At 41.2% G+C, this 15675-nt stretch overlaps 1 protein-coding gene across 1 annotated transcript in view; it reads right to left on the bottom strand.

Moving 5' to 3' along the window:
* nr6a1a (nuclear receptor subfamily 6, group A, member 1a) overlaps nucleotides 1-13874 on the bottom strand; it is a 148871-nt gene extending 134997 nt beyond the window's left edge. The window contains exon 1 of the mRNA XM_051654239.1: nucleotides 13750-13874. Coding sequence (XP_051510199.1) covers nucleotides 13750-13810 — 61 coding nt within the window. The 5' untranslated portion in view covers nucleotides 13811-13874. The remainder of the gene's footprint in view (nucleotides 1-13749) is intronic.
* Nucleotides 13875-15675: the final 1801 nt, after the last annotated feature.

Genomic DNA, 15675 nt, shown 5'->3' with positions numbered 1-15675 from the left:
CAAAAGGCTGTGTTTAATAAGTAAATATATAATATGCACGTGCAGCGCCAGCGCGTTATTGAATGGCGCTGCTCTGTTTACACACACACTCATGGCTATTTTTAGCCTTCACGTGTTGCGCAACATTTGAGGGCTGCTCACGAACAACATCTCAGATGTAGATGCTCAATAGTTCGGTTCACTTATAATATGCATTTAGAACGGCGCCGAAGGGGCATTTTACCAGAATTTGAATAAGAAGCGAATTAAACTACTGTGAACTTGCTTTCAAACAGACAAATACAGGACTTCCTGGAGAGTTTAGAATGTCAAAATAAAAGCCAGAGGGTTTTAAAGTTAAAAGTGCACAATATATTACTGTTGTATTTAAAATTCTAAAAGTCAATAATAATAATAAATAATAGTATATTATTATTATTATTATTATTTGTTTACAAATTATAACAATATTTAAGTTTAATGGGTTCCAAAAAATAACTGTGAATGAAAAGTGAACTGATATCTTACAACTACATTGAACAAAAAAAAGAGATCTGAATCCTTTAAAGTCCAGATACAAGTTGAATGTTTTTTGCAAAAATAAATAAATAAATAAATAAAAACTGCCTTCTTTTCTACTGAACACTTAGACTGGAATTACTGTTAATTTTGCTGCAGCATTAACCAGTAGACTAGTTAACAATAAAGTTTTTTTTTAATAGTTTGTACATTTATATTGAAATAATGTGTAGTTAAAGGTTTGTGTTTCTTTACATATAATTAGCAACACTCAGTGAGGTATAGATATTCTAAATTGATTATGAAAAAACAACAACGCTGGTATCAGATCGGTATAGGCCGATACTGAGATTTCAGATATCGGAATCGGAAGAGAAAAAGTGGTATCGGTGCATCCCTAAAAAACAACTGTGTAATGTAAAATGGATCAAGACTGAAGTTGACCAAAAAGAGATACATACTTTAAAATACAAGTTTATAAAGCCTTAAAGGAAATCTAATATCCCTATTTTATTATATGATTCCAAGTTAAACATGAATAAATTACTTCTCAAGGTGCATGAAGCACATATAAACATTTAGATGTATGACAAATTGTATGAAAATAAATCGTCAATTTATAAACAGACAATTGTCATAATCCTTAAAAAAAAAAAACCCAAAACAAACAATTAATCGTCATAATCGTAATCATTTGTTTGACAATTATTCATCGGCCAAATTTAATAATCGTGTCAGCACATCCCTAGTTCAAAGCCTCAAAAATAGACATTTGAGTTCCAACTAAACCAGTCTCAGGGTATATCTGTCCAAATGAATGCTGCAGTGGTGTGAAATTTGTCATTTTCAGTACTCCTACACTCTTGTAAAAGTAGAAGAAGCTGCCTGAGGTCTATTTTCTCTCTTCACACACAGCTAGCAGCAGGAGACAGGAAGCACAGCCTGACAGACTCGCTGGACTTGCTATCAGAGGGGGAAGTTAGAGCATTCCCATTTGCCACTTTACAAACCAGATGTTCCATGGCCTGTATCTGCTTATTAGAGCCGAGCAATAGTGCCAAATATACTGAGAAAGTACTTTGATGTGACGCTGTAAGCAAGCGCACTTCACATAAATGAGGGAAGTCAGGATTGCGTGCTAATGTGTTTGCATTGATAATGGGAGACAGAAGGCCTGTATTAGTTTCATTTGCAATTGAAGGGTGCACCAGGGTGACGGTCTTTACACGCATATGTAGTTGATGCATATCCATTGCTTTTTTTTTTTTAAATCAACTTCTAAATTTTAGGTTAAAATGTATGTGATTGTATACAAAAAGTGTTTCCCAACCTTTTTAGTCTTATATACCCCCACAACCCAATCAGGAAGGCTGAAGTCGACCCCCTTCATTGACAGCATTTTATAATGTCCAAAAAATATTTATATGCCCAATATACCCAAAAATATTTAATGTCATCTACCCAATGGTAATTCAAGGACTGCATACATGAGTTGTTGGTGTGAGCAGGCGTGTGAAAGGTGATAACAGACAGTGCTCTTGGGTTCACCATGGTTGGGAGCTCAACTCCTGCTCAAAAATACACACATATAAGCAGACCACCAGCCGTTAAACTGTTACACTTAGCTGAAACCAGGTGCAATAACCCACCACTCTTGGTTTCAGTCAAGAGCTATTCAAAGAGGCGCCCTATACACCAATAAGCCACAACATTAAAACCACCTGCCTAATATTGTGTAGGTCCCCCTTGTGCCGTCAAAACAACGGCAACCCTCATCTCAGAATAGCATTCTGAGATTACATTCTTCTCCCAACAATTGTACAAAGCGGTTATCTGAGTTACCATAGACTTTGTCAGTTCGAACCAGTCTGGCCATTCTCTGTTGACCTCTCTCATCAACATGGTGTTTCTATCTGCAGAACTGCTGCTCACTGAATGTATTTTGTTTTTGGCACCATTCAGAGTACATTTTAGAGACTGTTGTGTGTGAAAATCCCAGGAGATCAGCCGTTACAGAAATACTCAAACCAGCCCGTCTGGCACCAACAATCATCCATGCGATTATCTAATCAGCCAATCGTGTGGCAGCAGTGCAGTGCATACAATCATGCAGATACGGGTCAGGAGCTTCAGTTAATATTCACATCAACCATCAGAATGGGGAAAAAATTGAATAACAGTGATTTGGAGCGTGGCAAGATTGTTGGTGCCAGATGGGCTGGTTTGAATATTTTTGTAACTGCTGATCTCCTGGGATTTTCACGCACAACAGTCTCTAGAATTTACTACGAATGGTGCCAAAAACAAACAAAAAAAAACATTCAGTGAGTGGCAGTAAATGCACTGTTGATGAGAGAGGTCAACAGAGAATGGCCAGACTGGTTTGAACTGACAAAGTCTACGGTAACTCAGATAACCGCTCTGTACAACTGTGGTGAGAAGAATAGAATCTCAGAATGCTATTCTGAGATGAGGGTTGGCGCTGTTTTGGTGGCACAAGGGGGACCTAAACAATATTAGGCAGGTGGTTTTAATGTTGTGGATGATTGGTGTATGTGCATTGTATTCATTAATTTACATTTATGCATATGGGAGATGCTTTTTAAATTACTTTTAAGTGCATTCAAGCTATACATTTGCAGTTAGTGCCATGCTTTACCAGTTACAGCTACAGGAACATGCTCAAATTAATTGTGTTGCCTTCCTATAACATTTCTCTCTCTTTGTGCTATGGGACTGCTGATGTCTTGTGTGCATTCATATGATGGCGCATCCAAAGAACCGCATAGCGTTCCTCTTTCTTTGTCATACCTCGCATGATATTCTAATCAGGGATTTTCGAAATCCCTAAACATACTCAGCCCCCTTGATTTCTGTGCCAAAGCAGGAGCAGTCAAAAAATAAGGGAGGGACGAATCACAGAGACACAGCAGAGAAAGAGAGCATATAGTGTGTTTAAAAAGTAGCCAGGATTGGCTGCGTAGTTAGGAGGAGCAGTCAAATGGGAGCGTTCATTAATAATGCATGCCTGCCTCAAAAGAGCTCTCACACAAAAAACACAGGCTGGGGTTCAGATCAGGGTAATGAGAACAGGCCTGGAGAGAATGTGGGAGAACGAGGGACAGATAGGGTGATAGAGAAAGATTAAAAGAACAGTACAAGCCTGGCAAGACTACAGTTTATTGTATTTTTACTGCACAATTCTATTCTGTCTCATGTCTGGATAAGTTTTGCTTATTCTAATCTTAAGATGTTTATATTATGTGAAACTGGTCTCATTGTGCTTGATTGTTCAGGGTACTTCAATTGTAATTTGTGTAATTTTTTTGATGACAAAATACTTTCTCATATCCAGCTTAATATGAAGAGAAATCTATAAGCCATTCATAGGTTGATTTCCCAGAAAAGTGTCAGCACTATCAGAATCAGAATGAGCTTTACTGCCAAGTACGCTTACACACACAAGGAATTTGTCTTGGTGACAGAAGCTTCCAGTGGGTCCAGAGTGATTTTTCCAGCCTTTTTCCCTCACTCTGGAAGTGTACAGTTCTTGAAGGGAGGGCAGTGGCAACCAATAATCCGCTCAGCAGTCCGAACTGTCCTTTGTAGTCTTCTGATGTCCGATTTCATATCTGAACCAAACCAAATAGTTATTGAAGTGCAGAGGACAGATTCAATGACTGCTGAGTAGAACTGTATCAGCAGCGCCTGTGGCAGGTTGAACTTCTGCCTCAGCTGGCAAAGGAAGTACAATCTCTGCTGGGCCTTTTTCACAGTGGAGTCAATGTGGGTCTCCCACTTCAAGTCCTGTGAGATGGTAGTGCCCAGGACCCTGAATGACTCCACTGCTGCCACAGTGCTGTTTAGAATGGTGAGCTGGGTCAATGTTGGTGTGTTCCTCCTAAAGTCCACTATCATCATCACTGTTTTGAGAGTGTTCAGCTCCAGGTTATTTTGACTGCACCAGTGAGCCAGCCGTTAAACCTCCCTTCTGTATACAGACTCATTGTCATCTTGGATGAGACCGATGACAGTAGTGTCATCTTCAAACTTCAGGAGCTTGACAGAGGAGTCCTTGGCGGTGCAGTCATTGGTATACATGGAGATGTGTAGTGGGGAGAGCACACATCCCTGTGGGACACCAGTGCTGATCGTACATGTGCTGGAAGTGAATTCCTGTCTCACTAGTGGCTGCCTGTCCATCAGAAAGCTGGTGATCCACTGAGAGATAGACAAGGGAACAGAGAGTTGGTGTAATTTAGTCCGGAAAATAGCTGGGATGATGGTGTTGAAAGCCGAACTGAAGACCACAAAAAGGATCCTTGCATATGTCCCTGGTCTGTCCAGATGTTGCAGGATATGATGCAATCCCATGTTGACTGCATCATCCACAGACCTGTTTGCTCGATAAGCAAATTGAAGGGGATCTAGAAAGGGTCCAGTGATGTCCTTCAGGTGAGCCAACACCAGTCTCTCAAATGACTTCATGACCACAGAAATCAGAGCGACGGGTCTGTAGCCATTAAGTCCTGTGATTTTGGGTTTCTTTGGGACAGGAATAATGGTGGTGCTTTTGAAGCAGCAGGGAACTTCACACTGCTCCAGTGATCTGTTGAAGATCTGTGTGAAGATGGGGGCCAGCTGGTCAGCACAGGATTTTAGACAAGTAGTTGAAACACTGTCGGGGCCCTGTGCTTTCCTTGTCTTTTGTTTCCAGAAGTCATGGCACACCTCATCTTCACAGATCTTAAGTGCAGATTGAGTAGCAGGAGGGGGGAGGATGAGGGTTGCAGGAGGTGTTGATGTCTGTGTGAACTGAAGGTCAGAGTGGGTGTGGGGTGTGAGACTGTGCCTTTCAAATCTACAGTAAAACACATTCAAGTCGTCAGCCAGTTGTTGGTTCCCTAAAGTGTTGGGGGAAGGTGTCTTGAAGTTAGTAAAGTCTTTCAGGCCTCTCCACACTGATGCAGGGTCATTAGCTGAAAACTTGTTTTTTTAGCTTATCAGAATAGCTTCTTTTAGCAACTCTGATTTCCTTATTCAGTGTGTTCCTGGCCTAATTGTACAAGATTTTATCCCCACTTCTGTAAGCATCCTCTTTGGCCTGACGAAGCTGCCTGAGTTTTGCTGTAAACCATGATTTATCATTGTTGTATGTTAAATAAGTCCTAGTAGGAATGTACATGTCCTCACAGAAACTGATATATGATGTCACAGTATCTGTGAGCTCATCCAGATTGGTGTCTGCAGCCTCAAATACACTTCAATCAGTGCAGTCAAAGCAGGCTTGTAGTTCCAGCTCTGCTTCATTGGTCCATCTCTTTATGGTTTTACTAAAGGTTTAGCTGATTTTATTTTCTGCCTGTAGGTTGGAAGAAAATGAACCAGACAGTGATCAGAGAGTCCCAAAGCTGCTCTAGGGAAAGAGCGATATGCATCCTTGTTGTGTAGCAATGATCCAATGTATTTCTGTCTCCGGTGGGGCATGTAATGTGCTGTCTGTATTTTGGCAGTTCACAGGTGAGGTTGGCTCTGTTAAAATCACCAAGACGTTCGAATCCAGGGTGTGCTGAGTGACTCCAGTCAGGCTTCCTAAGCAACCAATTGGCCCGGTTGCTAGGTTGGGTAGAGTCACGATGGGTTAACCTCCTCGTGGTCACTATAATGTGGTTCTCGCTCTCCGTGGGGCGTGTGGTGAGTTGTGCGTGGATGCCGCAGAGAATAGCGTGAAGCCTCCACACACGCTAGCCTCCGTGGTAATGCGCTCAACGAGCCAAGTGATAAGATGCGTGGATTGACGGTCTCAGACGTGGAAGCAACTGAGATTCGTTCTCCACCACCCGATTGAGATGAGTCACTACACCACCTCTAGGACTTAGAGTGCACTGGGAATTGGGCATGCCAAATTAGGGAGAAAAGGGGAGGAACGATCCCCCCACCCCAAAAAAAGAAATCACCAAGGATAATAATAAGTGAGCCCAGGTATTGTTGTTCTGTGTCTGTGATCTGATCAGCCAGCTGTTGCAGCGCTGCGTTCACGCATGCATGTGGAGGAATATATGGGGGCCCACCATGGGGGGCCTGGGTAGCTCAGTGGTAAAAGATGCTGGCTACCACCCCTGGAGTTCGCTAGATCGAATCCCAGGGTGTGCTGAGTGACTCCAGCCAGGTCTCCTAAGCAACCAAATTGGCCCGGTTGCTAAGGAGGGTAGAGTCACTTTGGGTAACTTCCTAGTGGTCACTACAATGTGGTTCGTTCTCGGTGGGGCACGTGGTGAGTTGAGCGTGAATGCCGCGGTGGATGGCGTGAAGCCTCCACACGTGCTCTGTCTCCATGGCAACGCGCTCAACAAGCCACATGATAAGGTGCGTGGGTTGGCGGTCTCAGACGCGGAGGCAGCTGGGATTAGTCCTCTGCCACCCGGATTGGGGCAAATCACTACGCGACCACGAGGACTTAAAAAAAGCATTGGGAATTGGGCATTCCAAATTGGGAGAAAAAGGGAAAAATAAAAAATAAAAATAAAAAAATAAAAATAAACACCATAATAAACGAAGAAAACACCCACGGCAAGTAGAAAGGCTTACAGTTAATAAAGAGCACTTAGGACAGCACATCTTCTTTAATGTTGTTACATCTGAACACCAACTTTCACTGATGTAAATGCATGTTCCACTGCCTCTCATTTTCCCCGTTAATTACGCAATGTGATCCACTCTGAACAGTTGAAAGCCCGGCAGATGTAACACGCTGTTCGGAATGGCTTAACTCAGCCAGGTTTCTGTGAAGCACAAGGCAGCAGAGTTTGAAAAGTCTTTGTTTGTACAGGTGAGGAGATGTAGTTCATCCATTTTGTTAGGTAGAGAGCGGAGATTTGCTAGATGAATACTCGGCAGCGCTGTTCGAAAGCCGCGCTGACAGAGCTTGACCAGCGCACCGGCTCGTTTCCCTTGCCTGCGTCTCATAGCGCGCTTCCGACTAAAATGTCCAGCAAAAACGTCCGAATAGTCCAAAACAGGGAAAAGATTGTCTGGTATGTGCTTCTGAATGTTCAGCAGGTCATCCCTGGTAAAACTGATTGGAAAAAAAAATTACTAAACACAGGACAAACAAGCTCCACACCAAGGCTGCCATCCACGGCACCATCTTGTATAATGAACCATATAATATAGCTCTGTGGCACCATCAAAACATTGTTCCATTTGTTTGTGCATCCCAACCAGCCTGACACAGCAACTCTGACTCAACAGCAACATTGACAGTAACGGGAATATCTATTTTCTTTGAGCAATGGCAGATGGGGGTGTGTTCAAGCAATTCCATTTGGAGTCGCCACTGAAACGTCACGTAGGCCTACCAATAGCCAAATAGCCATTAAGGCATTGTGTTAGGCTTACTTTTCAAAATCCAATACATTTCTGATGGATAAAATCAAAAAAGTGAATCTCAGTGATTTCGACTTGAGGCGAATGGGCTACAAAAGCAGAAGACCACGTCGGGCACTCTATTAGGACCATAGTGTTCCTAATAAAGTGCTCAGTGAGTGTATGTCACATTGTGGAAGTAGAATTGATTGCGAATGTCATTTTATGTTGACTTCCATTCTAGCTACCTAAAATAAAGCTACACCTACTGTAGGTGAAGGCTAAGTCAAGAGGTTCTAGATTGTTCTTGTACCTTACACTAGATCTTACTGTGTATCTTGGATCTTGATCAAAAGCACACCTGGTGGTTCTACACAAAAATTGCCATTGTCCTACAAGATTTCCTGGTCCCTTGGTGAACATTCAACGCTGTCGGTGAGTTTTGAGCTTCTGTAACAAACCATCGACCGTTGACTGTACCCTGAGGGATGCCAAAAACAACATAAATGGAGCAATCTCAAAACACTTTTGGAAAGAGCACTATGGGTGTATTAGCCCACTAATGACTGCAATAAACATTCATTGCTGTCGGTGGGTTTCCAATGGACACAACTCGCTGATCAATGAATGCAAACTGCGGTGTAAGAACCTCAGTCACACGCCTGGAGGAGCCTTCAATCTCATGAGGATTTCTGAGAAGTGAGTCATTTGTATGCTCTGATGGGGACTGCACTGCACCAGAAAACATTGTTATGAGTAGTTTATTGAGGTAAGGTAAGTGCACTGTCAAACTTTGGGTCAAATGTATCTCGCTGTTATGATACACAATCAATAAAAAAAAATATTCAATCTAGATGAAAGATAAATAAATCTAGGCTTTAATAAAAGTAATTGAAAATATCTGGACTATCACAACATCGTAAAGGCTTTGCAAAGCCTTCAGTGAATAATTTACTTCTGTTAAAGCAACTAGCTCTGCTCCAGCTTGATGTGTGTTTAAAGGGATATTTCAAGTTCATATTGTTTCAAACCCACAGGCCCCAACAATAAGGATGTTCCACGGGGCCAGTATTAGAGTGTTTCGGGCCAGTTGACAGAACTGCCAACTGCCCCACCAGGCCAATACTGCATTTTCACTAAACTTAAAGGAATATTCCAGATTCAAAACAAGTTAAGCTCAATCGACAGCTTTTGTTGCATAATGTTGATTACCACACAAATTAACTTTGTCTCATCCCTCTTTTTCTTTAAAAAAAAAGCAAAAATCTGCATTACAATGATGCACTAACAAAAGAAGTGAATGGGGCCAATTTGGAGGGTTTAAAAGGCAGAAACGTGAAGCTTATAATTTTATTAAAAATTAAAACTTGTGTATTATTAAAGCTGTTAAGTTGTTTAAATCATTTTTACAGTCGTTTTAGGGTTTTAGAGTTTACAGCGTTTTGTCATCATGGCAACGAAGTTGTAAAATTGGATATGACTTCACACAGAAAAGATTAGTATGCGATTTTGTCACACTAAAATCATGTTAACACACATATTGTTTACATCTTGTGGCTAACTTTTGAAACTGAGTATTTTAACGTTTCAGATTGGCCCCATTCACTTCCATTGCAAGTTCCTCACTGTAACCCAGACTGTTTTTTTCTAAATTAATTTTTGCGGAAATCAACATTATGCAATTAATCCTGTCAACTGAGTTTATCTTGTACTGAATGTGGAATATTCCATTAACATTTGTTTATCTTGTTTGTTGTGTTTTTATGCCTTGCAAAACTTAAACATTTGGATATCTGTGATGTATTAAATATTGCTGTTGCAAATGCAGCTAATTTAAACTTATCACCAATGTAAAACTGTCTAGCTGGCTGACATCAATATCATAGATAACTTGTCATAATTTTGAAGGCATCAGTAAGAATTGGTTGAAAACCAGTCAGTAATGTTTTGAATCATATGTCGTCGTTTTCCAGCAAAGCTAGTTTTTTGTAATGCAACATTTTTCATGTAACTTTTAATAAAATATATAAGATGATTATTCATTTCTTCAGCTTTAGTGTGTCAATAAGAAAATTAATTGTAGACTCCCAAACATTCCTTTTGCAAATAGAATAGAATAGAAGACCAGGGAGCCCTGCAACGGATGGCTTGACCCCCACAGAGCCCATACTGAACATGGAGTCAGTCTGGGGTAACATGAAGAGACAGAAGCAATTGAGACAGCCTAAATACATAGCAGAACTGTGGCGAATTCTCCAAGAAGCTTGGAACATCGTATCAGCCAACAACCAAGACAAACTGTGTCCAGGTGTACCTAGGATAATTGGTACTGTTTTTAAGGCAAAGGTGGCCACACCAAATATTGATTGAGCTTTTTTTATGTTTACTGGACTCTGTATGATGTTAATTGATACATGAAAACTATTTATATCATTATTTTTTAAGAAATCCTCACTAAGCAATATTTTTCTAAAAAAAAAATATATATATTTTTTTTTTGGTGGGCTAAGTAAAAATCTGTAATACTGGCCCACCGAATTGGGCCAAAGCACCAAAAATTCCTTACCAATGAGTCCTGGTATAAATGTATTTCTCCATGGAAAACAAAAGGAGATATTTTAAATAAAGCTTAAAGTGACCAGAGGCCTTCAAAAAACACTATAAATGCAGTCCATACCACATGTGCACTTTAATGAAATCATCTGATAGCTTTCGATGAGGAAAAGGCAGAAATTAAAGTTATTTACTCAAGAATTTTCTCCTCCGCATTTGCACTTGTGCATATTCAAACATGGTGCAATGCATCTTAACAGTTGTGTCTAGATAATAACTCTCATTCTTCAAAACTCTTACAAGATTTGAATTAGCTATCACCAAGGATAGAGTTATGGGTAGTGTTGCTACAAGACTTCAAATCAACACAGAATATTGCATATGAATCACATTACATTTTTTGCAGAATAAGGATTTCCATCTACAGTAGATGCAACTACAAGTTTGAACTTGCGCAAGCGCTAAATAAGATGACAAAAAGAAAGACAAAAGAAAATCTAACAGGTTTGGAAATGACATTTAGATATATAAATGATGGCTAAATTGTTATTTTTGGGTGAACTATTCCTTTAAACATCTTGAGAATTTCTGTCTTGTACTGTAGTTTTAACATCACCAGACCAGAACTGTATCCCATTTTTTCTGTTTTTGAAAAAGGACAGGGATAATGGGGATAACAGCGGTGAATGGGAATGGGAAGTGTTGCGAGCCGGATTTAAACTTGCTTTACCCGCATGAGCTCCATGACTCTGTGTTGGATTTTCATGACTCAGCAACCCAATAAATGTCACACAGACAGTAACTAAAACAAAGGTCTCCAGTGTTTTCTCTTATTAAATTATGCTATTTTCTGGATGGTGGGTAGCTGGGTGGTGCTTTGGCAGACCTCTAAACCCAGTCAAGACCTCTCACCTTAATCAAGCCAAAATAGGCCAAGCTTGAAATAGATCACAGCTCAGCACAAAAACCCACTCCTGCATAAATAAAAAAAAATTCTAAAAGTACAATTTCCACAGAGAGGCTGAGCAACACTTTTTTCATAATCTCATCTTTGTTTCTTTTTTCTACGTTGACCTTCACGCACAAGTGAAAGCAGAAACAATCTGCACACTCAGTTCTTCAAAAGCTTGTTTCCCCTTTTTTAGCAGGAAGAGAGATAGATTCATCTGGAAACAATCCCAATGTAATTGCTCTGTTTAGTTTGCTTAACATGCTGGGAAATTTCTAACACATTGACATTTTCCAGTCAGCCTAAACCAAGCTTTTGTTTTATTTTATTTTTTCTCCCCAGTCTCGTTCGTTCTTTTCTCTATTTATCTTTCACAGTGGAAAGTGTCTGAAGTAAAGGAGGAATACGGCTGGGCTCATGTCTCTGTGCCAGCCATATGGAGATTTTACTATGGTGACCAGACTAAATTGGCATTCTGCTGTGACTCTAAGAAGAGACCTGACTCACAAGACCATAATAGCATTAAAAACCACAGCATGCAAATAAGCAAAGTCTGGAAAGAGTGTACTGACCACAGTCTATGTCTCTGATTTCTTGGACTTTGTTTGTAACCATAAATTGGCATTTTGCTGCATAAAACTCACTCACAAGAGTGAAAAGTTCATTTGCTGTGGATGTTTTCAATTTAGACCACTGATTGAGGATGTGAATCTTAGATAAACAGCGCATTTTTCAACTTTATTTAGCACACTTCAATATACAGGGCTGGGCGGTTAAATATTCAAAAAAATATTTACAATGATTTTGCTGACAAAATAAGATTAAGGCAATATCATGCACATCTAAATTTTATGGCCGTTTTTCCTGCCATTAAGTTTCGTATAGAGAATGTCATGACTCTAATTTTGTGATACTTTCTTGTAGAGGTCGACCGATAGTGTATTTTGCTGATACCGATAACTAAGGTGGTGGAAAATGCCGATAACTGATTAATCGGCCAATCGTTTTTAAAATCAATTCGTAGAATGTTACAATGTTTTCTTAGTCAGCACAGACAGAGGCCAGAGTACAAAATGAATAAAATCCCATACGTAGTTTATTTTTTACCAAAATCCCAACCAAAAAGAAGACTGAGTGCATAACATGGGACTTTTAACACTAAACAAGCCTGAGACACATCAGGGACTCTTATTTTGAAATGATGAAGACTTGGCTCCATTACAATTCTCTATTTTTAATATTTACCAAATTAATTCTTTTATAGCCTTTATATTATTAATATTCATAATGCATGAAGTTGAATACACGATGTATGTGCTGACGAGGGATGTTTGAATATAGTAGCATTTTTATTTGCATGCCCCCGTTTCAATAAAAAAAAAAAAAAATCTATATCAGAAGAACACGGGAATAAAAAAAAAAAAAAAAGAAAAAACTTGCTGATAGTTTTTTACTCCCCTGTGTTCCACTGATAAAGACATACATTGTGTCATACGAGGTCCATATAAATTCTTTCGAAGGGGACCTCAAATCAAGGAAAGAGCAATGGTGCTCTTGGGGTGGCCGGCGGATTCACCAGTTGACATTTATGGCATGCTGCACACCACCTTGGACATCCCTGCGAATGCCCTGCCAACAGAAACGGGCAAGTGTTTAGACGGTTCAGTGTTTTTTCCTGCCCTAAGTGAGCCGCCATCGGATTATAATGAGCCATCTGGAATAATATTTCCCGACAGCTCTTCGGTACTAACAATTGGGTTGTATCCTCCTTTGTCTTAGTGTCCTGCGTCACTCGATACAACCGATCCTTGATAATCGAAAAATACGGATATGCGAGTGCAATGTCTGGTTGGAGGCATTGACCAATCACTCTCACTTGGTCGAAGGCGCGCCTAAGGATCTCATCTTGCATCTGCTCCAGAGGGAAATCCCCTGCAGGGAGTCCTCTAAGGGCTGGGGAAGCCGAAACATCCCCCTCCCTTATGTCCTCCTAATGTGACGCTGACGTAGATGGCCCTGGCATGCCTCACTAGCCAGCTAATCAAACACAACACACCGATACATTTTGTTGCAGGACCCATCCACACATATTCCCCTTAATAAAGTTGTAAATGACAGCAAATTCGTACCCAAGATTAGTGGATGGGACAGGCGGGGACTAACCGCAGCCTCAACACTATGATTTTGTCCCCGAAAATGAATAATAACCGTCACTAAAGGGTCAATTTGAATATCCCCGTGCACACACCTTACCTTCACCCGCAGGCTTGTATCCAAAGCCTCGGACTGAACCAAGCTTTGGTGAATGGAGGTTTGATTACAACCTGAATCCACCAAGGCTTGGTATGTACCCCTCTTCATACACAAAGGTATCCGGTATGCACCTGCTCGATCGGGGGCAGCCTGTGTCATGTCGGGGAACCAGACCAATGTCTCCACCTCCATCGTAGGGCATTGGTCCTGGAAATGCCCAGGCTCCCCGCAGCTCCAGTTGACCAGCACAGACTTCATGCCCACACCCGCGGCAGCGGCTTCACCAGCCTGTGGGGGAGAGCGGAGAGGGTTAGGGAAAACCGGTGAGTTGAAAGGTCCACGGGACCTGGGAACCGGTTTTGGGGTCATAATGGAACAGGATGAGGGGGAGGAGAGGGGGAGGGAGAAGAGAGAGAGGGAGAGAGAGAAGAAGAGGGCTCGCCGGCCCCCCAATACGCCGCCATATGGTCCTCAACCAGCTGGACTGCCCTATCGAGTGACGCCGGTCGGTGGCACTGGACCCACTCCGCTGTCCCTTTCGGCGATTAATTGTTCCAGTACCACCAGATCGAGTACCTCCTCGGCGTTGCGATCTTAAGCCAGCAGCCGTCTTCAGCAGGTGTCACAGAGCTGTCGAGCAAATGCGAACGGGTGGCCGATCTCGCAGAGCGACAGCGAGCAAAAGTGTTGGTGATATTGCTCTGGGCTTCGGCTGACCCGTTGCATGATGGCTTTCTTCAGGTCTTCGTACACCAGGAGGTTGGACGCAGGAAGTTGTTAAGCCACGAGATGTGTGGCACAGCCATAGGTGGGTCCGGGTTCACGGCTGAAGACCTCTCCTGATGTACCAAGCTCTGTAGCACCTGCCGGTCCTCCGCTTGAGCCTGGAAGTGTGCCTGGAACCGCTGATCCTGTTCCATACGCAGCTCAAGCAGAGACTGATGTTGGGCTTGGTGGATGCTAGCAGGGGTCTTGAATATTTTGGTTAGCGGCGAGGACTCCATGTCTGCATTTTCTTCCTCCTAATTCCCGGGTTTCTGCACCACTGTCACAGATCTGGACTGGACTTCCCTTTTATCCCTCTCCAGCTCTCACTGTGACACAAAAATTTATAATTTCCCCACAGGTGTCAATCCTTACTGCTCTTCCTCTCCCGGCCTTGCCCTCTACAGATGTCGCTCGGCCATGCCCCCATCACCACACACGTCAAGTCTGAACTATAATGAAAATGCAGAATGAGACATTGTTTTCAAGTGGTTTTCGTGTTTAGTTTAAAGCGGCGCTTGACGCTGGCATTGACACTCTGACACGAAATGTGAATGTGGCTGCATGACTGCTGTAGCAAAGCGGATAGCCACAGTCAGCTGGCTGATTAATATTGTGGAGGATGAGAGTTTAAGTGATTTAATGCACACTGCAATGAATACTCAACCTATGGGGGGACTAGTCAAAATTTTTGATTAATTGCAATTAAAATTAATGAAATTAAGGAAAATCCGCACACTGTTTCACTCGTCCTTTTTATTAATTAAAAAACAACAACAGCAACATTTCGATCAGAGAGATCTTTGTCAGGGACACATCAATAGGCAACACTTCATTAAATATCCTTGTTTCAAACATACACCTCATTATGTACACCTGTTAACAATCAAAATCAATTATCTCATAATCATTCAATCACACTCAATGTGAACAATCATTATCATAAAGATTCAAACAATGTAAACAACTCTCAGAAATATTCAGTGAATCACAATTTAAAGACAATGCAGTCATTTGAATGAAAATATTTAGAGTAATAGAAAAAAATGTGACATAGGTCAGAATTAAAACACATAGAGGTACACGAAACAAATATCATCCAAAAGAGTCAGTAAATCAAAGAGATGGGTAGATATCAAAATCCAAATTCATGCCCTTAGGATACAGAGTATTAAGTATATAAATATATTAGGCTTCTCTTTTTAATACAATTTTATTGACACTCTGGGTGTTTTGACATGTTCAATACCGATGTACCTGAGTGTTGAAAGATTATTTTATTGTATTTTTTA

Source organism: Myxocyprinus asiaticus, chromosome 24, assembly GCF_019703515.2.
Source record: "Myxocyprinus asiaticus isolate MX2 ecotype Aquarium Trade chromosome 24, UBuf_Myxa_2, whole genome shotgun sequence".
Lineage (NCBI taxonomy): Eukaryota > Metazoa > Chordata > Actinopteri > Cypriniformes > Catostomidae > Myxocyprinus > Myxocyprinus asiaticus.
Note: the sequence above shows the minus strand (reverse complement) of the source record. Positions and strands in the feature narration are given on the sequence as shown.